At 37.1% G+C, this 26208-nt stretch overlaps 1 protein-coding gene across 1 annotated transcript; it reads right to left on the bottom strand.

The window, feature by feature from the left end:
* Positions 1 to 25088, bottom strand: PAFAH1B2 (platelet activating factor acetylhydrolase 1b catalytic subunit 2). The gene is made up of 6 exons (XM_063093272.1): positions 24956 to 25088; positions 17708 to 17795; positions 9563 to 9652; positions 8594 to 8710; positions 6857 to 6979; positions 1 to 3367 (listed from the first exon to the last, which is right to left on the bottom strand). Exons 2-6 carry the CDS (start codon positions 17786 to 17788, stop codon positions 3089 to 3091), a joined length of 690 nt encoding a protein of 229 aa, XP_062949342.1. The 5' UTR covers positions 17789 to 17795; positions 24956 to 25088; the 3' UTR covers positions 1 to 3088.
* Positions 25089 to 26208: the final 1120 nt, after the last annotated feature.

Here is a 26208-nt window from a genome sequence, read left to right as displayed (position 1 = left end):
TTTGAGCGAAATGTTTACATTTATATTGAAATTTACACTAAAACAGAATGAGTTCTACTAGTCAATGAAACTTTGCCAAAGCAGAATCACAAACTTCTGTTGGGGAGGTCCAGTCAGCTAGCAGCAGTGATCCCCAAGCAGGAACAGCAAGGAGAAGCTTGGGGGGACCCCTCTCCAAAAAGCCTCCTTTCAAGAGGCCCCAACTCACTTCTCCCACATGCACCCACACAGATTTAGGAACGTGGACATGCTCCTCAATTTCATCTATTTTTAGATTCTTCTTCACTGCAATAAATATAAAATTGGCAATGCTAATACACCACAGCAGACAATATTTCAGTCTTTAGCATACAACTGTAAACAGTGGCTACGTTAAAAAAAAAAGTTGAAACTTTTTTTTAACCATGAGAGACAGAATTCTTAAGAGCAGGGCATGAGCTGCTCAAGATTTGTTTTGTTGGAGGTTTTTGACAAAAGATTCAGGTTTAGGCAGGCAGATGTCCTCAACAGTCCAAATACACCCAAGGTGGTAGCCAGAGCACTGCCCATGGCAATCTAGAATATATGGGCAGCAAAACAACCTGCCCTGGGACACCCTTGGCAGTACATCTTCATTTGGGATAAGACCACAGACATCTTTATAGTTTCATCACTGGCTGCCATCTATCTAGTGCAGCAGGAATGAGTGGGCAAAGGAATTAAAATTTGCTGGGAGAGGAACAGAATACTCTGCTAGCTGCCTGGAAAGTTGGCCCCTTAATCACAATGACAACTACGACATTTCACTTGGACAGTGCATCAAATTTATATATTAAAAAAAAAAATGTACAAAGACTAAGCAATAAGTTCTCCCACTAAACAAACTGGGATATTAATCAAAGAATATAGATGAACACTTTTTGCCTAAAGCAGTGCAAAGAAATCTGGCAAGAAATGAAAGTGGACTCAATATCTGCACGTTAGTAATGGGGAAGAATTTTATTTAAAAGGCTAGTGGTTCAAATACTATTGCTTGAATAGCTCTGGTAGATATAAAATGTAGTAACATCTGAAGTTTATACACAAAGCAAAGGAGCTGAAGGCCAGCTCACAAAAGGAATATTTGATCCTCAGTCAGGAGAGGAGCTAAAAGCGCATGCTACAGTAATAACCTAATGGATTTGTTTGGATTGTAATGCCACCCTCTGACAAACAGAATACCTGGATAGGAAACACACAAAATTCTGGCTTAATTAATTCTCCTCTTACAACTATACCTCACCTAAGAAAAAGCCTGTCTTGACAAAGTCATGAACCTGGGCTATGAAAAATAAAAAAATTTTAATACAGTAAACAAGTTTAGTAAACACCATGTGTATGAGGGTACATCAAAAAGTCTCCGGAAAAATGAAATTATAATACGAATCTTTCCATGAACTTTTTGAAGTACCCTTGTATTTTCTGTTATTAATGAAGACATGATACATTCAGAAAAGTATTTTTTAAAAAAGACAAAAAAACAAAACCAAAATAATTCCTAGAAGCTTGCCAAGAAAAAAATCAGCCCAAGTTCTATCCTTCTCAAACAGAAGAGAATCTTAGCACAAATCTGCAACCCTCCTCCAACACACAAAAGTACTGCCCATTTGCCTTGTAAGTATAATATAAAACACATAACTTAGTTATTAAAATTGAACATTAAGCAGAATCACTGCAGAGCACATTTTAATGGGTTACTTCAATACCCACCTGGTCCAGTTTAAAATATCTGCTTGCAGATTCAGTTCATACATATTCCATAGGTATACTGAACAATAAACCATCTGTTGAACCATTATTTTTTTAAAATGGCAGTTCTTATAGCTCAACAAACATTAAGATTATAAAGCTCTCTCTTGAAACAAATTCTCAGATGAAGATACATTAATGGGGAACCTTAAAAAATTAAATGAACTTAGTTTTTTACTAAAATGGTGGGATAAAGGTAGAATGTCTATTGTGAAGAGCAGTTTCATGTGTTTCCCCATGGAAAAAGCCAAATTTTTTTGAACTGACATAATTTAAAAACTAAGCCAATAAAATAATAAAATGTACACCTTAAAATACTATAAAACTTGAAATAATATCAGGCATTATGGAATGGAAAACAGAGTTCTGATTTTTCTTTTCTAAAAAAGGAAACTGTAACAGGTTTTAAGGGAAAAAGAAGCAAACCAAACCAGAACTCTGAATATGAATAGCACTACACAGACTCTAGCACAGAACACACACCACACAAGAATGAGTTATATATCAGTAATATAATGAGAGTAAGTGGCTGGGGACTTATACTTCCAGCAACAGAGCTCCTAGGTAAAAAATGTGTTAAAAGTTTGTAATGTTAACAAGGACCAAAAAAAAAAGAAGGGGAAAAAAAAAAAAAAAAAGGAATGAGGGAAAAGGGGAGGAAAGGCTATAGACATGATATTCAGCAGCATAAAAATAATACCCTCCAAAGAGTGCCCTGAATGGGGCAAAACCTATTTTGCACTGCTAAGCATGGGAAAGATCAAGAGAGTGGAACAAACTCACTTGTAACTACAGCATCTCCCATATTTGAATGACAAGCATGTTCAATCTGATGTTAAACATTGAGGATACATATGAGTAAAGCAAAACGAAAAAAGGCTAAATTATAAACCTTAAAAGCTGGAAAAAAAACCATGTTTTAAAGCCAAGTAGGTGTGATTCTGATAATTATTATATACGACATAATCCATAGAAAGAAAGGCCAAGTAAAGAATCTTCATATTATTCAGTACTTAGGTTCGATGCTGTCCTACGAAAAACAGCAATAATTCAATAAATGTGTCACACATACAACTAAAAAGTCCCCTCTGGTTTCAAATGAATTTAAACAACAATCTTCCTTGGCTAATTTTTTCCTGTGTCAAACAAACCTTCTATGTACAAGACCAGTTTAAATCCCTCCTCCCCTTCAAACACTAGATATGAACATCCAGGAACATTCTACAATGCAAAGTGCTTTAAGAAAGAGAAGGATTCTGTAGTGCCAGTGATATAACTGATCTGAGGAAGCTGGGATGCTATTAACACTGACGGTAGCCAGTCAGGCAATGGTGGTTTGTTTCTCCTCAGGTGTTTCCTCCAACAGCTGCATGATCAGTTCATGGAGGGGTTTGCAGATCTTTGCATAGCCCCCTCCTGTGAGATGCAGAAAATCAAACATGTCGTGGCAGGAGATGGCACCGTCCGAGTGCACGAAGCCCCCATCTATATCTAGGAGCTGCACATTGGCAAGCTTTGGCAGGGAAACCTTGAGAAGTTGGTTCACCTTGGCATTCTTTTGCCTCAAAGGATTGGGCTTCTCACCTCGAGGTAACAAACCCTAGGACAGAGCAGAGAAGAACATTAAATAAGATTCACTTGTTTTTCTCTACCTATTTATTTGTGATTTCAGATATTCCTGGAACACTTGCTCCATTTGGCACTTTCTACACTCTTGATTTCTGAAACACTGGATTAGACTGTTTTTTTTGTTTGTTTTTGGGTTTTTTTGGTGGCTGGTAGATGCAGGGATCCACATCTGTGAAGGTTTGGTGTTGTAAGGCTGTGCTCTAACTAGATTGGTTTTAATAAAAGCTGACCATTCCTTCTTAGTTTCCTCATGGGTTCCTCGTCCTCCTGTCCCTTCATTGTTGGTATTCTTCAGGAACTTGTCCTTTGCCCACTACTCTTCTCACTCTACATATTTTAGCCCAGATCTCTTCCTAGAGCTTCAGAATTACATACTAAAATTCTAGCTACAGAACCAAATTTGAATGTTCCTGGGCCCTCCCAACTTAACATGTCCAAAAGCAATTCATTATCTTTCCCCAAACTATGTTCCTTCTACATTCTCTTTATCAACTGGTCATTTCAACATCCCTGAGTCTATCATCTCACATACTTTATCTATTTATTAAATTACTCAGCTTTTGCATCCTAAATATTTCTCTAATCCATTTTCTTTTCTCCACCCTGATTATATATACACTGCTGTAGCTTGGGAACTTACTGCCAGTCACTTCAATTAATGTAAAATCTCCTGGTCTTCCTGTCTCCAGTGTTGTCTTTCCTTCATCCCATTCTCCACATATCTATCAGAATAATCTAGCTCAAATACACACCTATCTATTAAGGGCACAGAGAACCTACATCATAATATACCATAAGAAAGAGTGAGAATGAATGTTGTCTTGATGAATCACAGCCATATAATTTCTGGTAGGATAAGACAGAGATGTGTCCTAATTTTTAACTTATATGTTAATGATAAAATTTTCAGATAGATCAGATGTCTGTCCTACTATAGAAAAGAAAAACCTGCTCCTATATAGCAAGAGCAAGGTTTTATCATCTCAAACTAGAAATGGACTTTACATATAAAGTTCTCATTATAAAATTATTTTTAGACATCTCCAACCCTTTAGTTGGTTATAACTAATGATTCCATAGAGCAAGTTATTGTTACTTAGGCAAAAATTTTGCCACCAGTTTCTCCTACAAGTTATAAGGTATGTAGTAAGAGGTCTTATTTCACAAAAATAGATTTATTTTACTTAAAAAAAAAAAAAAATTAGGCCCTAGTAAGCAGTTGTTCATGTCTACTTTAAATTTTTTCAGCCAAATGTTGAGGCCTTAATCACCAATTTATAATATGGCTGTACAGTTCCAAGAGAACTATAGAGTATTATGACTCTGCTACCCTGGTCCATCTCCTCTCCTTGTTAAGCTCCTTAAAAATTTCACAAGATGAATTCAATCCTAAACCCTAGTTTGCATGACTGTTATAACGCTCTGCACCTAATAGTTAACAGAGAAGAATAGTCCTCAATGCTGATATATCAAAATCTGGCTGTGATATGAGCAACCAGGAAGGACAGCCAGTGAACAATAAATACATACTTTGTTCTGACTTTCAAAGAATACCACAGCAATCAAAGTCATAAAGAATGACTAAGCCTTAAGAACAGGGCAACAGACCTATTGGGATTTTTAAGTAAGAATGAGAAAAATAGCTTATGTATTTGCATAGCATTTTCCTTAATATGAATGTCAAGGGTATGCCATATTTTTCTCACTTTGATTTTTAGTAATTGCTAAAATATTATAATGTTAAAGGAAACAAAACCAAAAATATTACATCGCTAATCCTTTCACCTTGTAATAATTGTTTTAATTTTGTTTCCTTTTAGCCCTCTTCCAATTGCATATATATTTTTAAGTAATTCTAAACATAATATACGTTTAGTATTCCAACTTTCATTTAAATATACCATAAAGTCTGTTTTCAAACAGCCCTTGTATTTGTAAATGTGATTAGTGCTGCTATACTAAATGACTTGTGTAATCATTCTCCTACACTGTAAACGACTTAGGTTATTTCCAATGTTTCAGTATTGTAGATAACACCATAATTAACACTTCATATCAATTTAAAAGTCTGTTTTTCTAATATCAAATTTAAAGGTTTGCTTTGAAACAAAGAATATTTATGGAGGATTTATTTAGCCACATTCACACAACAAATATTTCCTAAGTATCTACTATATACCAGTCACTGTACTTCAGAGGTAGACTCTTAATCACAGCTTCAAACTTTATGTATCCTCCTTCACTCATGCAACAAACACATACATACATGTATAAGCCTTTGATCCTTTTTTTTGGTGGCTGGCAGGTGCAGGGATCCAAACCAAACCCTTGACCTTAGGGTTACAAGGTTATGTTCTAACCAACTGAGCTAACCAGCCAGCCCAAGACCATTTTCTTCTTTTCTTCTTTGTAATGCCTTATCTTCTTTCTTTTCCCCATTGTCAGGAGACCAATGAATTCTTTAAAATTAAACTCAACTGTTGGGCCTACCCCGTGGCTCACTCGGGAGAGTGCCGTGCTGGTGGCACTGAGGCCGCAGGTTCGGATCCTATATGAGGATGGCCGGTGCGCTCACTGGCTGAGCGTGGTGCGGACAGCACCAAGCCAAAGGTTAAGATCCCCTTACCAGTCAATAAATAAATAAATAAATAAACTCAACTGTCAATTTTTATGTCTAAAACACACCCTGTTCTCCCCTTACTCCCATTAGCAGGCAGTGTAATTCTCTCTTTATATTGCTGTTTCCATCCACTAGACTGTGAGCTCTTTAAGAGGAACTATGTCTTATTCATTTTTGATTACTCAGGACCTAGGATAGTACACGGTGATCCTCACAAGTTTGTTGAATAAATAAATACTTTCTTAACTCTATCTCATTAAAGAAATGAATATATATATATCAGATTTATATATATATATATATCAGATTTATATACAGCTAGACCATAAAGACTTAATGCTTTAATTCTACAAAAGGGTAGAACTTTCTGTTTGGGGTAAGACTATTAAGTATCCATTTTCTTGCTGATGGAATTTCTGATGTTTCACAGAATTCAGAAATTCTAATAAACATAATACCATCTTTAACATATTAACAGTGGAACCTAAAAACACATCTAATCTAATCCAAACCTAGGTAAAATAAAATGAGACTCAGGACTCAGACAAATCTTATATGCAATTAAAAAAATTATCAATAGAGGTTAAAAAAGAAAAAAAGTCTACCTGAGGCAACAAAGGATTTCCACACTACAAACAAAGATGAGCAGATTAAAGATGAGCCCACAGCTGGTATGGGGAATAACAAGTCCAGTGAGATATATATCAAAGAAGAGGTCAACAGAGTTATCATAAACTGCTTCTATTTAAAGATTCTTTATATTCATAAGCAATAAGATTTAAAAAGATTCCTCAGCAGAGCTAAAGATATCGAAGTCTCTACCCACCAAAGACTACATACCAAAACAATGATTTTGGCCTGTGGCTGCCTTGTGTTGATAAGTTGTACGATGGCCTCGATCCCACCTGCTACCTCTTCTGCTGTATTTTCATGGTTGTTTGTTCCTACCCAGACAACAATGACCTGTAATTGAAGAAAGAATAAAAGTGGGGGGGGGGGATAAATAAATACCCAGGAATAAAAAGAAAGGTCCAACATTTAGATGCAAATGTTATTTCAAAAATCAAGGAAGGAAAGATGAACTTCTTTTTTTTTTTTTTTTTTAAATTTTATTTTGTCGATATACACTGTGGCTGATTATTGTTCCCCATCACCAAAACCTCCCTCCCTCCCCCCCTCCCCTCCAACAATGTCCTTTCTGTTTGCTTGTCGTATCAACTTCAAGTAATTGTGGTTGTTATATCTTCTCCCCCACCCCCCCCGGGTTTTTGTGTGTGTGTGTGTGTGTGTATTATATATTAATTTTTAGCTCCCACCAATAAGTGAGAACATGTGGTATTTCTTTCTGTGCCTGACTTGTTTCACTTAATATAATTCTCTCAAAGTCCATCCATGTTGTTGCAAATGGCAGTATTTCATTCGTTTTTAAAGATGAACTTCTTAAATGGTGTTGGATAACTTCAACTGGGCAGCTGTCTTAAAACAATAATTTATGCCTCATAACATGTCAGGATAAATTTCAAGTAGATTAATACTTAAGGAGCAAAACTGTACTAGGAGGAAATAAGAGAGAATTCTATCATCATGGAGTTGAAAACTAATCTCTCAAAATCCAGAAAGTATACAAAAAAGATTAATGAAAGTACCCAAGGGAGTGTAATGGGCATCAATACACAGGTGCATTTAAGAAAAAGTGTCCCTGAAGTGGAGGCTGGATGCAGTTTTATCAAGTTTTTCTCTTTAAAAAAATAATTTTATAAGATGGCTGTCACCTAGACATATACTTCATCATGTCACCCAACAATGTAACTTTCCACTCTGTCCCAAAAGAGAGGCTGATTTTTTCTATTAGAAAGGCAAAGAATAAAATATTTTCAATGAGGGGCTAGTTGGTTAGCTCAGTTGGTTAGAGTGCAGCCTTGTAATACCAAGGTCAAGGGTTTGGTTCCTGGTACCGGCCAGCTGCCCCCGCCTATTTTTTTTTCAACGAAAGCAACTTTTATCAGTGGCTCAGCTTTGTTTTTTCTTTCTTGATGGCTGAAAAAAATTATATGCCATGTGCCAACTCAGAACGTTTATAATATGATAAGGTACTAGGTAGAGATGTTCATTTGCTCTCATCTGCTTCAAATTATCTTCACAAGCACTTGGAGGCCTTGATTACCAATCTGTTTATATGGTTAAACTGATCCAAAATTACTTCCTGAAGTGAACTGCAGCCCTGCTCCCATGGCCCAACTCTGAGCAGGTTCCCCCTCATACTGCCCCAGGTCCACACATTCCACAGAATAGCATACTTTGTTAGCATCAAATCTCTTCCTATAACTGAAGATAATTATAACAATTACAAACACAACCCAGGCAAACAATATGCTTGTTTCTTAATTAAATATATATTTTGGTATGTTCTTAAGCAGTGACAATATCATTTACCTTAAAGAGTCATGAAACAAAGAGCAATAGTGAAACAGGAACTTAAAGAAGCAATGTTTTTTTACTAGCAGTTTCAGACAATTTAACTATTTGGAAAAGACCCAAGATTAAAGATAGTCTTTCAAAAATAAGTTTTCATTTCACCTTAGGTTTAATATTCTCCAGTTCTCCGTTCTTTAGTCTCCATAAAACGTGTCTTGTTGTATCTCCCCCAATTCCAAAATTCAGTGCATGAAGTGGGGAAAAAAGCTCTCGCCATATCTAAAAAGAGAAAAACTTGATTTAGTTAAGCTAAAAACAGTGGAAAATAAAATCCTTCAATTGCAATGTATTGTGAGGCATCTCAAATAATAATTTCCATTTTCTGTATTCAAACATAACACCGCAAATGGTGTGCCACTCACTTTTTAAAGGGCTTTGAAGATGCCACTGTGTAACTCAGTTCTTAATGCAGATTAGGTCTCAGCTCAAGAATATAGCCACAACTCAATCTGATTCCCCTTAAGAGGTACTAACATTTATAATTAAGTTGCCAACTCTATAAACTCTCCTTTCCATTTATTCAACTATTTAAAGGAACAGGTGAAGCAGAAAAACAGATGAAGAAATTTACAGTGCTGGAGCCAGAACAAAATAAAGTTATCTTTTATTTTAAATTTCCCTTGTAAGAATGCCTAACCCTAAGAAAAGATTTGGAACAGATCACTACAAAAATATGTAAAATAAGAAAATGGCAAAATACAAGTAATAATAAGTGAGAATCATGACTAGGACAAATAAATATATGTACAAATACAAATAAGAAAATAGTAAAATACAAAGAGTTGAAAAAAGTCACAGCTAAGGCAAATGCAAATAAACAAATATAACGTCAAACTTCTTGGAAGCCAGAGCAAGAACATTTAGTAATAACAATGGCAAACTTTTTTCCTTGTCTCATCCTGCTAGGTGGCACAAAGAATCTCATTAGGTAATTCTGATTTCCCTTATAGTCTGAGCTCGAGCTTCTCTAAGAGTCATGAATAAGTCTATAGGTCCAGCTCAGAATGAAAGTCTGTTATTAATGGACATATATCAGTAGCCAAAAACCACCCTCATTCCTTCCACCTTTACCTCATATTGTTGCATTAACTGCACCATGGAGTCTCCCACAAACAGCACATCAGGCTCTTTGTCTTTACAGTCCAGAACAAATCTGTTGTGCTGGTTAAGAAAGAAAAATTAGAAACTGGCATTTCCTATCCTGTGAGATTTCTTGGCCTAGAAAGAACAGCTGTCCAACCAGTTACTGTTGTTAAACATTTTTTGTGGTCTATTAACTTCTTCCCACACTTACCATATTGATTACTCTCGTATGCTCAAGAAAGCCAGAATTCTACTGAAACCAGAATAATATAAAAATACATCAAACATGTTTTTAGAAAGTTTCTTTTCCTCAAACTTTTAAGAAAATTTCAGATATACAAAAAAGTTGAAATAGTAAAACAAATACCTATACCTCCTCCACCTGTAGTCAACAACTAATAACATTTTCCCATGTTAGCTTTACCTCTATGTATGTGTGTGTGTGTGTTGGCTGAACCATATGAACGTAAATTGCAAACATTATGATTCTTCACCCCTATGTATTTCAGCATGCATCCCTAAGAGTAAGGACATTCTCCTATGAAACCAAACTATTATCTAAGAAAATGAACAATAATCCCATAACATTTAATATCCAGTCCATATCCAATCTTTCCAATTACTCCAAGAGTTGGATAAAGTATTACATCTATTTTTTGAACTAAGATCCAATCAAAATTCATGTATTTGGATGTCTTGTTTTTGTTTTCTGGAAGCTGGCCAGTATGGGAATCTGAACCTGTGACCTTGGTGTTATAAAGCTGCACCCTAACCAACTGTGCTGACTGGCCAGTCCAGATGTTTTTTTTTTTTTTTTTTTTTTTTTTTTTTTTTTGTGGGGGTGGGGGAGTGGATGTTTTCAGTTGCAGATGTACTACGCTTGTTTTTTTTTTTTTTTTTTTTTTTTTTTTTTTTTCCGGTGACCGGCGCTCAGCCAGGGAGTGCACTGATCATCCTTATATAGGATCTGAACCCGCGGCGGCGGGAGCGTCGCCGCGCTGCTAGCGCAGCACGCTACCGAGTGCGCCACGGGCTCAGCCCAAGTCCAGATGTTTTTAACATGGATTTTAAAAATGTCTGTTAACTTCCAAATGCTGGTAAACTAGGACTAAACTTCCAAATGCTGGTAAACTAGGACTAAATCCTTTTCAGTCTAATCCAAGTTTATACACACTGGTAACCTACTCCTGGAATGCTTCTCTCTGTTCTAAAGAGGCACAAGACACTTTCTAAAATGGATTTTACCCATGAATGCTAAAAGACATATTTTTGCTGACAATACAATGCAGATGACACTGTGGTGAAACTGAGATTTTCATCCACACAGGTGAAAGGAGAAAGTGAAAAAAAAAATACTTCTGGAAATAATTTGAGAGTTTATTAAAACAGTTCCTCTCCTAGGGTGACAGGATTAGGGATAGCTTTTTTTTTCTTGCTTTCATGTTTTGTGCAAATGAATATATTTTTAAAATGACTATTATTTCAATTATTTTTTAAAGGGTGGTGGCAGCTGGCCGTTACAGGTATCAAACCCTGGACCTTGACGTTATCAGCACCATGCTCTAATCAACTGAGCAACCAGCCAGCCCTCAACGAGTATTTTTATTATATATTTTTAAATATTTTATTTTACACACACACACACACACACACACACACACACACACACTTTTTTTTTTTTTTTTTAAAGATGACCGGTAAGGGGATCTTAACCCTTGACTTGGTGGTATTAGCACCACGCTCTCCCAAGTCAGTTAACCGGCCATCCCTATATAGGGAATTGAACCCGTGGCCTCGGTGTTATCAGCACCACACTCTCCCAAGTGAGCCACGGGCTGGCCCATCAATAAATATTTTTAAAATGAAGGGATAAAATGAGCAAGAATAAAACTTCAGCTAGTCAATTCACATTGTATCAACTCTACGTACTGTAGTACCAACCACCTCTCAATAACAACAAAATAGCTCAAGATTATAGAATGTCACAGAATTTAAGCACTGCTGTTCTAAAGGCTCTAGTTCCTTACAATTTTTTTCCTTTTCTTTGGTGGTGGTGGGGCAGCTGATCAGTATGGGGATCTGACCCCTTGACCTTGGTGTTATCAGTACCATGCTCTAACCAAGTGAGCTAACCAGCCAGCCTACATTTTCTTTTATTAAAGTATAAAAGTAGTGTCGTAGTAAGTTTGGAAAAATGGGAAAAAAAACCAAAATAAAACACCTACAAATCCTATACTATCCCAGTAACTATTACCATTTTTGGGTATTTTCTTCTCATTCTTTTTTCACATACCCCTTTTAAACATAGATGAATTATTATATACACCTCTTTCTGGCACAATGGCTTTGGGGCCAGAAAAACCTACAAATTCTAATGTGTCTACTTTCTAGTCCAGTGATCTTAAGTACATAATCTGAGTCCTGGTTTTAACTTCTACTGGCAACTCTGTTTTTAGGGTTGTTAAGATGAGAGATATGAGATCTATGAAATATGAGACATATGAGATAAGATATGAGATCTGTGAAAGGGGCCCAGCTATTGCCTGGTACACAGTAGGTATTCCATAAATGGCAGCCATTATAACTGCACCATACTCGCAATATTTTTCCATGTAGCTACATAATTTTTATAACCATAGTTTTTAATAGCCACATAATATTCTATTGAGTACTCCAAAAAATAACAAATTCTTTGATATCAAATAACTAATGTTCAAATTCAGTGTCTCAAAAAATTTTCTTCTGTTTAATGGATTGTTTTTCTAAATCAGGATCCAAACAATTTGTCTCTTAAATCCCTTTTAATCTACAGGTTTCCCCCTCCCCCTACTACCACCTCCCAAATTTACGTTTTTACAAATATGATTGTTTGACCTATAGAATCTCCCACAGTTTAGATTTTGCTGATTGCATTCCTGTGGTGGTGGCAAACATGTTCAGCTGTCCCATGTATTTCCTGAAAAGTGGTAGTTAAGTCTAGATTAGGGTTCAATATTTTGGCAATACTTCATAGGTATTAAGAATCACCTCAATACTTGTTTTAATCATGATTGTTTTATATTTTTCTTTTTTAAAAAAATTTCCTTTGAAATAATTTTAGATCTACGTAAGAGTTGCAAAGATACCGTATTCCTATATACCATTCACTCAGCTTCCTCCTATGTCAACATCTTACACAAACACGATACATTTATCAAAATTAACTGTCATTGGTAAATACTTTTTTTTTTTTTTCCCCTGTGACCGGCACTCAGCCAGTGAGTGCACGGGCCATTCCTATATAGGATCCGAACCCGCGGCGGGAGTGTCGCTGCGCTTCCAGCGCCGCACTCTCCTGAGTGCGCCACGGGCTCGGCCCGGTAAATACTATTAACTAAACCTAAGTTTATTCAGTTTGTACCAATTTTTTCACAAATGTTGTTTTTCTGTTCCCGGAACCAATTCAGGATACAATGTTGCATTTAGTCCTCATGTCTCCTTAGTCTCTTCCAATCTGGGAGTTTCTTAGTCTTTCCTCGTCTTTCAAGACCTTGACAGTTTTGATAAGTGGTGGTCGGGTATTTTGTAGAATGTCCCTGAATTTGGGTTTGTCTGATGTTTTCTTAGGAATAGATTGAGGTTATGAATTTCTTTTTAAACCAGAAAGGTGATATGCCTTTATTGCATTACATCAGGGCGTACTTGACATCAACATGACTTATTACTGGTGATGTTAGCAATGATCACTTGGTTGAGGCTGATCACTTGCCATGTTTTTCAACTGTAAAGTTATTGTTTTTCCTTCCCATATTCTATTTGTTAGAATTGAGAAACTAAATCCAGCCTGCACTAAAGGTGAGGGGAATTGAGTTCCACCTGCTGGAGGTAGGAGTATCAAAAATTATACAGTCATATGTTAAAATCACCAAAATAATTTAGGGAGTTCAGGCCAATATACTGTTTCTCCTTAAAATTAAGTTCACCAATTTAAAAATTCATCAATAGATCTTGCCTAGGGTAATTATTACTGTGCTGGTCTAATGATGATTTTCTTTTCCCTCCTTCTATGTTAATTAAAACTCTTATATAAGAAAGACATCCCTTTTCCCCTACTTATTTTTCAATCATTTATTTATTCAATCATTTATTTATGGCAGTATGGATTCATGAATATTTATTTTAATATCACCATTTATGCAGTTGCTCAAATTTTCCAGTCTCACCCTTTCAGTGCTCTTCAGCTTGGTTCCAAGTGATCAAAATTAGTATCAATAACGAGACAAACCAATCTTACATGCCTTCTACGTGATGTACTGAGGAAATATCACTTCAGTGATATTTCTGCCAGCCATCTTTTTTCGGTCTTTTTTGAGTACTTTTCTTTTACTTGCATCACAAGATGCTCCAGGCACATCTTTTAATTGCCTTGCTCTTGCTGTAGAAAAAAACATTTCTCCAAGGAGCACTGGTTCCTTTAATTGGTGAACGGTATTTAGAAACTGCTGTAGATTGGATACCCCTCAAACTCATTGAACCTTAAATCCCCACTGTAATTGTTGAGGGTGGGAAATCTATTATGGTAATTGAAAGGTGGAACCTTGAAGAAGTGATTAGATTGTAGGACCATGATGTAGTGAATGGATTAAAAATAGTGGTCATGGGCATGGTTTGGAGGGCTTTAAAAAGAGAGAATGAGGAGCTTAGTCTCTTGCTCTCTCTGCTCTGCCATTTTCGCAATGTGATACGCTGCCAGCACTGAAGTCACCGCCAATGAAAGCCTTCACCAAATGTGTTCCCTAGACTTTGGACTTCCTAGCCTCTGAAAATGTAAGCAATAAATTTCATTTTATTATAAATTACCCAGTTCCAGGTATTTTGTTATAAGTAACAGAAATGGGAGAAACCAAGATCTGGGTGTATATTTTAATATTTAGTAAAGTTAGTCTATCCTTATTATCCAACTTTTACAAAAAATTAATTTAAATATTTGTGTCTGTTTTTCCTCCAGCTGACTGACTTTTTTGCAGCCAGTGCTCATTATTTAAAGCCTGTTAACTTATGCCATGAACAACCAAGGAATCTAGTTTTAGTTACTAATTTATTTTTTTTGGCAGCTGGTAGGCATGGGGAACCAAACCCTTGACTTGGTGTTACAAGGCTGTGCTCTAAACAACTGAGCTAACCAGCCAGCCCAGTTACTACTTTTAATAAAGATGTAAATGACCTAAATGTTCATCAATAAGAAAATGGTCAAATTAATTGTGGTATTTTCATATATATCAGTGGAATACTACTTAAAGAGTGAAAATGAATAAATCACAGCTACACTTTTAAGAAGTATGATATAGTGCCCAAGATTACATTCTGAAAGATACTATAACATAAAGTTATAAAAAGCACTATATTTAGAGACTGTATAGATATATGCAGTATGCAAATATATGGAAACAATAAATAACAAATTTAGGACACTGGTTTGGGGGTGGGGATGTGAGAAAGAGAAAGGAATGTGATCAATGAGAGGTACAAGGGAACTTCAATTCTATTAATAATGCTTTAACTTTTTTTAGGATGGGTGGCAAATACACGTATGCTCAAAATATTTCTTAACACTTTTTATAGATCTAAACAAAGTAGGAATATTAAGTAAGAATAACCAAGTGGCTGATCCACATGAGAACAATTCAAAAATATAGTAAATGCCATTCAAAATATGCTAGTTGAAAGACTGATTTTTGAGTCTAGAAAGAAACAAAACAGAAAGAGAACACTATACAACTATGAAGAGTAAAAGAAGAATTACTAAATACTAAAACATAATTTTGGGGATTTATATAGAACTTGTGACTTCAAAGAAGTGATATGATTGGAAAAAAATAAAGATTAAATATAGTTATAGTTAAGGAAGAATAATGAAGAAGAAAATAAAGTGCTAGAAAAACAATGAAAGGCATCAAGATGACAAAGGGGCCAGCTTGAAGGGATTCCCACTTGCTAAAAAAAAATTAGCAAATTTTAAATTGCTGGGACAACTTGAGCCTCAAAATAACAATGAATTATAATCGGTTGAATGAAAATAGCTCCTATTAGAACAACATGAATTCTGCTAAAACTGAAGCAACAACAAACATCGAATTGATGGTGAAGCTTGGTGGAATACGGTGAAATCACTGATGCTTTACAAAAAGTTTATGGGGACAATCTCCCAAAGAAATCAGCAGTTTACAAATGGATAAAGCATTTTAAGAAGGGATGAGACGATGTTGAAGACGAAGCCTGCAGGGGCAGACCATCCACATCAATATGTGAGCAAACAATGAATCTTGTGCATGTCCTAGTTAAAGAGGACCTACAATTAACAGCAGAAATAGCCAACACCATCTCAACTGGTTAAGCTTACACAATTCTGACTGAAAAATTAGTTGAGCAAACTTTCTGTTTGATGGATGCCAAAACTGTTAGCACCCAGATCAGCTGCAGGTAAGAGCAGAGGTTTCAATGGAAATTTTAAACAATCAGGATCAAGATCCTGAAGCATTTCTTGGAAGAACTGTAACAGGAGTTGAAACATGGTTTTACCAGTAGTAGATCCTGAAGACAAAGCACAATCAAAGCCATGGCTACACAGAGGTGGAAGTGGTCCAGTCAAAGCAAAAGCAGACAGGTTAAGAGCAAAGGTCACTGCAACAGTTTTTTGGAATTGCTCAAAGCATTTTGCTTGTTGACTCTCTGGAGGGCCAAAGAACAGTAACATTTGATTATGAGTGTTTTCAGAAAGTTAGCCAAAGCTTTAGCCAAAAAACACCCAGGAAAGCTTCACCAGAGGGTCTTTCCCCATCATGACAAGGCTCCTCCTGCTCATCCCTCTCATCAAACATTGGCAACTGTGCAAGAGTTTCAATAGGAAATCATTAGGCAGCTACCTCATGTCCTGATTTGGCTCCTTCTGACTTTTTGTTTCCTAATCTTAAAAAAACCCCAAAACTTCAAAGGGCACCCCTTTTCAGTTAATAATGTAAAAAAGACTGCACTGACATGGTTAAGTTCCCAGGACCCTCAAGTTCTTTAGGGGTGGACTAAATGCTTGATATCATCACTTACAAAAGTGTCATGAATTTGATGGAGTTTATGTTGATAGATAAAGTTTACATTTTTTTATTTTCTATGTTCCACCTACTTTTTTAGTCCCCTCATATAATAAATAAACAAGAATTGGTTAAGTCCAATGTCACCTCAACCAAGAGACTGAAGTTAATATTATCAATGAGACCAACCAACATCACATGCCTTCTATGTGATTCACTGAGGACACATCACTTCACCGATATTCCTGCCAAAAATGTATAATCTGAATCTTGATTATGAGGGAAAAGACAAACCCCAATTGAGGGACATTGTACAAAATAAAAGGTCCGTATTCTTCCAAACTGTCAATGTCATGACAAACAAATAAAGGCTGAGAAATGTTTCAGATTAAAGGAGAACAGAGAGACATGACAATAGGAAAGCAATGTGTGATTCTGGACTGGAAAGAAAATTGATACAAAGAACATTATTAGAAGAACTGGGGAAATTTGAATAAGGTTTTTGGATTAGGTAATAGTATTATATCAATGTTAAACTTCCTCATTTTAATAAATATCCTGTCATTATGTCCATGTTCTTAGAAAACATGCTGAAATATTTAGGAATAAAGGGGAATGATGAATGTGACTTAATTGTGAATAGTTCAGGAAAAAACACTATTTTGGTATATACATATACAAATAGATACAGACAGAACAATTAGGCAGATGTGGCAAAATGTTAACAATTTATGTGTCTAGGTGAAAGACATAGGGAATTCTTGCTAAAATTTTGTAACATCTGCGTAATTTTGAAATTACTTCAAAATTAAAAAGCTTTAAAAAAAGAATACTATAAAGACATTGCCAGCTTTTAGGACTAAAAGAGGGCAATTTACATGCCATCAAAACACTCCTCGTTTTCAACATCAGACTGGTGATCAGGCACATTTCCAAAGTCAGATTTTTATTTATAGTAACAAATTTTTGTTGGTTATTAAAATTGCTCCTTTGTAGCTTTGGTCAAAAGACCCTAAAAAAATTGAAGAGATTTATCTTGTATGAATAACACATATGGACTTCCTTTTACCTGAGACATCCATCTGTCATCTCCTTGAATATCTTCTGCTGCATGTGGAATAGCTGCTGGATTTGAGTCTCCTTGGCTCATTCTACACCTGAGGAAAAATGTACATGTCATGTTTCACTTATTAACAGAAATGTTTATTACCACTTACTTAAATATTACATGTCAGAGTTTAAATAACAACTTAAGTATCATCGTGGTTTTGCCTAGAAATGAAACCACTGGGGTTTATTATCAACAGAGATGAATTCCAAGACATGACCGCTTAAGACCCATAAATACAGCATCACTAATCTTCCAGACAGATATGAATATCACTTTGGAACAGTGCATTACACTTAAAGAATATGCTCCAAGTCTATTCTTTACATCTACATTAGTTTTTCATGATCATATGTTACCGTAAGTACCAAATGACACAAAGAATGAGACACAGTACAATGAAATCTATATTAGAGCCTTTTAGGCTGCCAGAATTACACACTTGATAATTACACAGCAAAAATTAGAATCCAATCATTACCAAACATCACACAAATAACTGTAGAACAGATTATGATAAAAGTAGTCAAAGGCTTTGACACTGGTTTTTGACAAATGTTTATCAGGCTTTTTATTTTTGACAGGTCTCCACTAAGAAAATTTTAGTAACGATGGGCCCAAATATGGCATCTATAATTGGGGAAGAAGGAATAAGTGAAATTCATAGAAATGAGAAATGCAAATCTTCTAGAAAGACAAATAAGAAACCAACTATTTCCAACCAATTCTGGAGAATACATACTAGAAACATTAGGCTACAAAAGCAACGGATGATGAAAAAGAGAAAAATCTGGGGTTTGTGGCATACAGAAAAGGAGGCTATCCTCTCTATAAGCAATCTTTTTCTTTCCATTGCCATACTCAAATTAGAGCTGCTTTCTCTGAAAGACTGAGTTATATTCATTCAATATATATTTATTGAGTACACAAAATACACTAGATTGACAAGATAGTAGTTTTTTAGAACAAAGTACCTAGCCCTAAACATAAAAAAGCATACTTTTCCTCACAAAAAATAAATTATAGAAACAAACGGTATTAACACTAATTACGGAAACAGATTAGCTGAATTCTAAATGACACTAGGTCTAAGGAAAAAAAAATTCAGCTGAGGGCTAAGCCCACCTCTGATTGAAAAGGTAAAAGTATCAGCCATACCCTGGGTGTATTTCCTTAGCTTACTAAAATTTGCAACTACCAGAAAATAATTACCTACAAAAGACTACATATACTATATGTTTTATACAAACCACCCCCAATCCTCACAAAAGCACTGCAAAATAAAGAAAACAAGGACCAGAGAATTTAGATAATTTGTGTAGAGTGACTAAGGGGGATGTGAAATTAGGTTTACCTGACCCCAATAATGTCACATCTGGCCCACTGATCACAAACCAGTTCATGCTGACTCCCAAAAGAGGATCCTTTTTTTTTTTTTTTTTTTTTTTTTTTTAAAGATGACCGGTAAGGGGATCTTAACCCTTGACTTGGTGTTGTGAGCACCACGCTCAGCCAGTGAGCGAACCAGCCATCCGTATATGGGATCCGAACCCGGGGCCTTGGTGTTCTCAGCACCACACTCTCCCGAGTGAGCCACGGGCCGGCCCAAAAGAGGATCCTTTATCTAACCATTTCACCCAGAAGACCTATACAACATGGAGCTAAAAACACCAATGTAAAATACAAGAATCAGGAAGAACTGCAAAAGGAATCTGTATAGCTCCAATTGCACTATAGTATCTGTTTGGGGTTTCATTGTCTAAGAAAAGCATAGAAAAGGGCTGGCCAATGGCTCACTTGGGAGAGTGCGGTGCTGATTAACACCAAGGCCATGGGTTCAGACCCCTATATAGGCATGGCCGGTTGGCTCACTTGGGAGAGCGTGGTGCTGACAACACCAAGTTAGGGGTTAAGATCCCCTTACTGGTCATCTTTTAAAAAAAAAAAAAAAAAAAAGGAAAGAAAAGAAAAGAAAAAACAGAAGAGCATAGAAAAAGAAAAATGACTTAAGGTGTTAAAACAGACAGCCACATAGAAAAGTTAAAAACATTCTATACTGTCTACATAAAAGTTTCTTTGGGTCTAAGTTCAATTCTATATTTAAGTTTGGCTACTCAGGTTAAATCTGATATGATCCTTAATAAAAGTTTAAATTTAAGAAGCACTTTTCTTTCCTTTCAGATCAAAAAACTCTTATTGGCCTTAAGACAGACAAAGGGCAACCAACTTTTCCCATCTGATGGATTTCAAAAGTTCGTGAATAGTTCATAGAAAGATGCGTATTATCTTTCAATTCTATTTTTCCACGAACTTTTTGAAGTATTTTGTATAGATGTAAAGAAATATAACAACATATAGCTCCATCTTCTACTCACTAATTGAAAAGGTCTATTTCATAACTTCTTAATAGATTTTATCCCTACAAAAAGAAATCAGTAAATGTTTGAGGTGGGGGAAAAAAGCAAACTAAACTATAGTGACAGAAAGCAAAGCTGGGGTTGGGGTGTGGGAATAGGGAGGGTGGGATTATAAAGAGACTCAATGGTAAGGAAACTTTGGGAGTACTGCATATGTTCATTATCTTGATTGTGATGGTTTCACGTGTGTATACAGATGTCAAAACTTATCAAATAGCATACTTTAAATATACACCATTTACTGTATATCAATTATACCTTAACAAAGCTGTTTAGAAAAAAATAAACAGTAGGAAGACAAAAATAAATAGATTTTATTTTATTTTTCCCAGCTTTACTGAGGTACAATATTTGTGGTTTTTTTGTTTGTTTGTTTGTTTTTATTTTTAACTTATCAATATTAAATGTAGTTGAAATCCAATCATTTGTTTATTTAGTTTATTTTCACTTAATTTCCTACCTGGAGAAACACTTAACATGTTAGGTATTGTTGAGGCAAAAGCTAGCTGACAAAGAGTTAATTCAGAGTATAACTGAGAACTCACTACTGAAAAGATAAAAATATTCTCACTGTAAGATTATATAATTGAAACTATTTTTCCTGGAGATTGTTTAAAGATAAGGGTGAAAAACTGAATATGAGGTGCCTTCATAATAATGTGTGTTCAAATACACACCTCACCACTTAAAGACAAAATGCAGGCACTTGAACTTCATTTCAGTTCTTGAAATACCACATTCAGATCTTGGTGAAAAACTTAAAAAAATTTTCAACAAACGAGAGGGTTTCTACAGGAAAGGAGCCAAAGATGGTGAAGAATTTGAAAACTTGTCGTATTAGAAATAGTTGAAAAGAAATGGGTATTGTTCATAACCTTTAGAAAAACTGGTTGGGGAGGAGGAAAACACAGGAAACACAGGACATACATAGTTGCCTTAAAATATATAGATTTATTCTGTATGACCCGTAAAAGAAAGACAGGGCCAGTAAAGAGAACGTACAGTGAGATAAACTTCTAATGAATATGAGTACAAAATGGAATGGCCCTCACCTGAGATGTCCTACAAAAGGAGAAAAAGAAAGGAAGGAAAAAAAAAATGGAATGGCCTGTCTCGCAAAGTAAATTTCTCTTAATGGAGATAGAGAGGCTAGGTGAACACCTAATTAGAAAGCATAAATTGAACTAAAGCATATGAGTAAAGATTGGTCCAAATTAGTGGGGTGCAAGCATCACTGAATGTTTTAGAATCTTTCTGAAATGTGTATGTGTTTGTATATATATTTGTGTATAAATTAAATATGTGAATTACTGTTAATGTGCATATTAAATTATCAGTAAAGCTTATTTTTTTCCGTTTTGTAGATTAAAAAATAAATGTAAAAAAAAAAGTTCTAAGTTTTTTCCTATATTTTGGTGGATCATATTATGCATCCCCAGGGGTGCATATACTCTACTTTCAAGACCAATGGTCTATATAAATTATATAAGATCTCTTTAGATCTATGTTCAATTTACAGACATGAATTTTTAGAGTTCACCCAACAGGTAAACAACTGATCCTAAAATAATAGTTACTATTAATTTTTGTTAAGAACTTACTATTTACAAGACCCTTGCTAGGGGCTTTGTTATTTAAATAAAAGTGAAGCTCAAAGAGATCTATGGAACCTACTCCAGAGCTGGTAACGAGAGCTGGGATTTGAACACAGGGTGATACACCTCCAAATCCTACTACTCTTGAGCAAAGGACGTTATGTTCTATATAGAAAAGACTACTTGAAACAGTGATAAATTCTAATTTACTAAGTATTTTCACTTATATTTTCTATTACTACTACCCAAATTAAGTGATACCCTGAGCAAAACACTTTCATCTCAATCCTAAATTTCTTATGGGCAAAATGAAAAAGGCATACAGATAGAGAAACTGAGGAACAAAACACTTATCTGAAGCTACAAAACAGGCAGAACTGAAGATTGCAAAATATTCCCAATTAGGTAGTATTTTTTTTCTTTATCTATGAATATAAGGTCATCCTTCTTTCTCTACAAGGGTAAAGTATTTGAGCAAAAATTTGTTCCTTTGTGCCTTCACACACTTGGATTTTGTATTATTTTGCCAAATCAAACTCTTACAATACAAAGTAGCTTTCACACTTTTACTGATGCCTATGGTATGGTAACATTTTTAAATATCAGAAAACAAAACAAAACAAAAAAAACCCTGAGCCACAAACTCATGCAATCTCCTCTTTAAGAACCAGGCTGGATGGGGCTGGCCACTTCACTCAGTTGTTTAGACCACAGTCTTGTAACGCCAAGGCCAAGTGTTCAGATCTCCATAACTGAGCTAACTGATCAATCCTTCCCCCCTACCAAAGAACTAGGCTGGAAATGTATAACGTGGAGGACCATGCATTTACAGGATTCGAATAATTTGGGAGTTAGATAAACTGTTATACTCTTTACAATAAAAATGAAGAATGAGGGCTGGCCAATTAGCTCAGTTGGTTAGAGAACAGCCTTATAATACCAAGGTCACAGATTCAGATCCCCATACGGGCCAGCCACCAAAAAAACAAAAACAAAAACAAAAACAAAAACAAAAACAAAACCAGGAGCTGTCACAAAAATCCAACTGACTCTGGGTTTCCTGCCTCAGGCAGAGAGGCAAGGGCAATATTGTAATATAGCCCTGTTCCGAATGGTGAAGTTGTAAACAAAGAATTTTCTTAAAAAGTACCAAAAGAGAAGGATTTGACTCCCAGCTCACCTTAGTGATTCATAAAAATTCCCCTGTGCAGCAAGTCATTAACTTCTGAGATCACAAAGAGCAGGCTCAGTTAAAAAACCCAGCAGAATGAGATAAAAGTTCCAAAAAACAAAAACGTTGTTAATTTTACTACAGGGAAGCTTTAATTTTCCATTAAAATGAGTTCCCTGGGAAGATGAGAAGCAACTTGTACAATTTTCCTGCATTTTCTATTTTCTCTACTTAACTTGGACTATGACAACACATCAGAATTTCCAGATGCTTATACCAGCATAGTGTAGTGTATCTACTCAGAAACCAGTTCCAAAAACAAAGAATTATAAATTTTCAAGCTGAGTTGGATGTTTCTTTAGTTGGAACCAGGAAACAGAGGGGGAAAGTTGAATTAAGAATTAAAAGATTTAGAATGTTTCCACTGAGATCTAAGACTCTTCATTTTGTTTCAGAGGGAGTCTGCAGGGTTCAGACCTCATCCTGAATACCCTGCCTCAGTGGGCTGGTGGGTGGACTCTCAGGTTCCAGCACATCCATAAGTTATTATCAAATGCCCAACCCAACAAATTAAAGCACAATGATTTCCTACTCCTCCCCTGCTCCCCCATAAGGAGGCAACCTTTCTGTCAGAACAATGTGCACAAGGTACATCCAAAGCAAAGACAATCCTGTGTATTTTCTCTTGCCTCTTTCTCCACACCTTTACCTCTCACCCACACCCTCACTCCAATTCAAAGCTGTACAAAATGAGGTCCTATGGTGGGTGTAGGTGGTCTTTTCTTTCTCCATGGGCAGGCTCTACAAAGAGGCCAAAGCTTTGAGTGTTTAGCTTAGTTCAAATGTTTAGTTGTCTATATAAACTTTTTTGGTACGTAATTTTTTTCGTATATAAATTATGAAAAGCCGAGCTGGCCTGGGAGCTATGGAAAGCAGAATAATGACTCACCACACAACGGGTAAATCAAACCTGTAGACCAGAAGGCCCTGATCTAGCAAATTGATGTGAACAAGGTTAAAAACAAACAAAAAACACAGAAAAGTCGATCTGGTTTTTGATCTTTGTGAACAAAAAGAAAATAATAATAATAACAAATCTACCCACTAAAAGGTATAACTAACTCGTTGACCTTGGGCAAATCACCAGCGTCTCTAAAATGAGGTGCTGGGCTGGATAGCCTTCTAAGAAATAATGCCTTCTGAGTCGTGACAGTCTACGGATCTTCTCAATTCATCAGACGAAGCAACAGAGAAGTTTCTAAAGAGTTGGAATCTTTCAACAAAGAGGGCAGAGAAAATTGCTCCGTCAAAAAACAACAGAGTGGGCCGGCCCGTGGCTCACTCGGGAGAGTGCGGTGCTGATAACACCAAGGCCCCGGGTTCGGATCCCATATACGGATGGCCGGTTCGCTCACTGGCTGAGCGTGGTGCTGACAACACCAAGTCAAGGGTTAAGATCCCCTTACCGGTCATCTTTTAAAAAAAAAAAAAAAAAAAAAAAAAAACAACAGAGTAACTGGTTTCGGCCTCCGACAAGAGGTAAGGGGAGAGAGGGTCTGAGGTTCAACCTCAGGGATGGAGGGAAAAGGCGACAGCTGAGACCGGAGGCAGAAAGAGTTGCTACACTGATGCTCGCCGGAGCGAACAACCGGCCAAAAGGAGATGGGGGTGCAGCGAGGCCTACCCCGGGGGTGGGTGGGCAGGGCGGTCCGCCCGCCACGCTACTCCTCCGCGGGCAAGGGCGGGGTGGAGGCGCCGGCCAGCGGCTGAGGAAAGTCGACGGTTTGGGGGTGAGCGCCGGGAGAAAGGTCTACAGAGGAAGGCGAGCGGCGCGGGCGACCGGGGGACCCGCGGAGAAGGCGCGCGCACGAGGCCCCCCGAGGCCCGACAGGGGGTGGTGGCGCGGGGGGAGGGGCCCGTCCCGGTGGGGGAGGGGAGGTCGCGGGCCTCTCACAATAACATCTCGCAGCCCCTTCCCACCCGCACTTCTCAGCCACAGGTTCCTCGCGACCCTGGATGAACTCACTTAGGTAGAGGGTCCGTGCGGGCCCCAAGCGGCTGCGGCGTCGGCGAGTGGCGCGTCTGTCGCTCGCTCAGTCCCGGCGGCCCCGCTCCGGCGCGTCCCTCCTTGGGCCCCAGCAGCAGCGCCTCCACTTCCGGTTCCCCTGCCACTCAGGCAAATGGCTTCCGGAAGTCCCGCCCCCATCTTGCCGATCCCTGGCGTGGCCCCTCTCTCCCCACTTTCACTCTCCGAGGGCGCAGACGACTTACGCTGAGGTGTCCTGTTCCGCCCCGCTGGGTTTCCTGCTTTGTTCTCTCTCCTGCCCTGTTTTTGTATGTAGTCTGCACGACTTAGGGGACCTCTGTCTTTCCTCCAGCTGCATCTCTCAATCCTGAGTTCGTGTCACCGCAGTGTGGAGATGGCATTCGGGACAATGTAGTGTGACCTCACATTGACGCCATTCCCTTCCCACCCTGCCAACCTGGCTTCCTCCTCCACCCCATGGAATAAACCAGGTTGCTGAAAGTGGGAGGAAAAGAGGACGCCAAGGTTAATGAGGCAGTCCCCAACATTTATGAGTGGAATTTCTGTTACTGCGATGAATGTACGGATTTTAGGTGACCGCCTCTTAAGGTGATACCTTAGGGAGATGGCGATCCAGGTCTTTTTCTTAAACATGCATCCAGTTTAGGGGAACGCATACATACACAAAGTCAATATTGAAAGATTATATGCTAGTACTAGATAAATACGGGATCTGTAAGAACAGAGAGGAGGGGCCAGATATGTACTCCGGCTTGTAGTAGCGAAATGTTTGGTGCAGCGGTGCTCTGAGCTAGCCCTTTAAGGATGGATAGGATTCATTCAGACGTATGCAGACAAATAAGCACAGCCTTCCACTGCTCTGAAATCGATCAGGCGGTTTTGATTTTGCTGACAAAACCTGTTAAGAATACTATAAAATCCTGGGAACCTAAAGTGTCAAGATATATCAAATTATTTTTTCAGGTCACCTGTGCTGTCAGTAGTGCTAAATTTGTGTTATTTTAGGCATATATAATCTAAGATAATTTTGGCCTCATATGAAATAATTTTTACGTTGCTAATTTACCTGAGAATTTTCTTGCAGATGTTTGCACAATACATGGCACACCACTAGGTGCTCAGTGAATATTGGTTTATTGAAAAGAATTTGTGTTTGGGGAATGCAAATGATGGTATAAAATGGCAGCCCAAAATTATACTGATAACACAAGAGAAACTCTGGAATCCTGCAT

Source organism: Cynocephalus volans, chromosome 4 (genome assembly GCF_027409185.1).
Source record: "Cynocephalus volans isolate mCynVol1 chromosome 4, mCynVol1.pri, whole genome shotgun sequence".
Lineage (NCBI taxonomy): Eukaryota > Metazoa > Chordata > Mammalia > Dermoptera > Cynocephalidae > Cynocephalus > Cynocephalus volans.
Note: the sequence above shows the minus strand (reverse complement) of the source record. Positions and strands in the feature narration are given on the sequence as shown.

Bases quoted from the DNA above. Each gene is read 5' to 3' on its own strand.
- PAFAH1B2 (XM_063093272.1), bottom strand. From the start codon at position 17,788: ATGAGCCAAGGAGACTCAAATCCAGCAGCTATTCCACATGCAGCAGAA. The intron at 8,711-9,562 runs GTAAAGGTGGAA...TTCTCTTTTTAG, and splicing joins AGTTAATGCAACAATATGAG to ATATGGCGAGAGCTTTTTTC. The intron at 6,980-8,593 runs GTGAAATGAAAA...CTTCAATTACAG, and splicing joins TGGAGAATATTAAACCTAAG to GTCATTGTTGTCTGGGTAGG.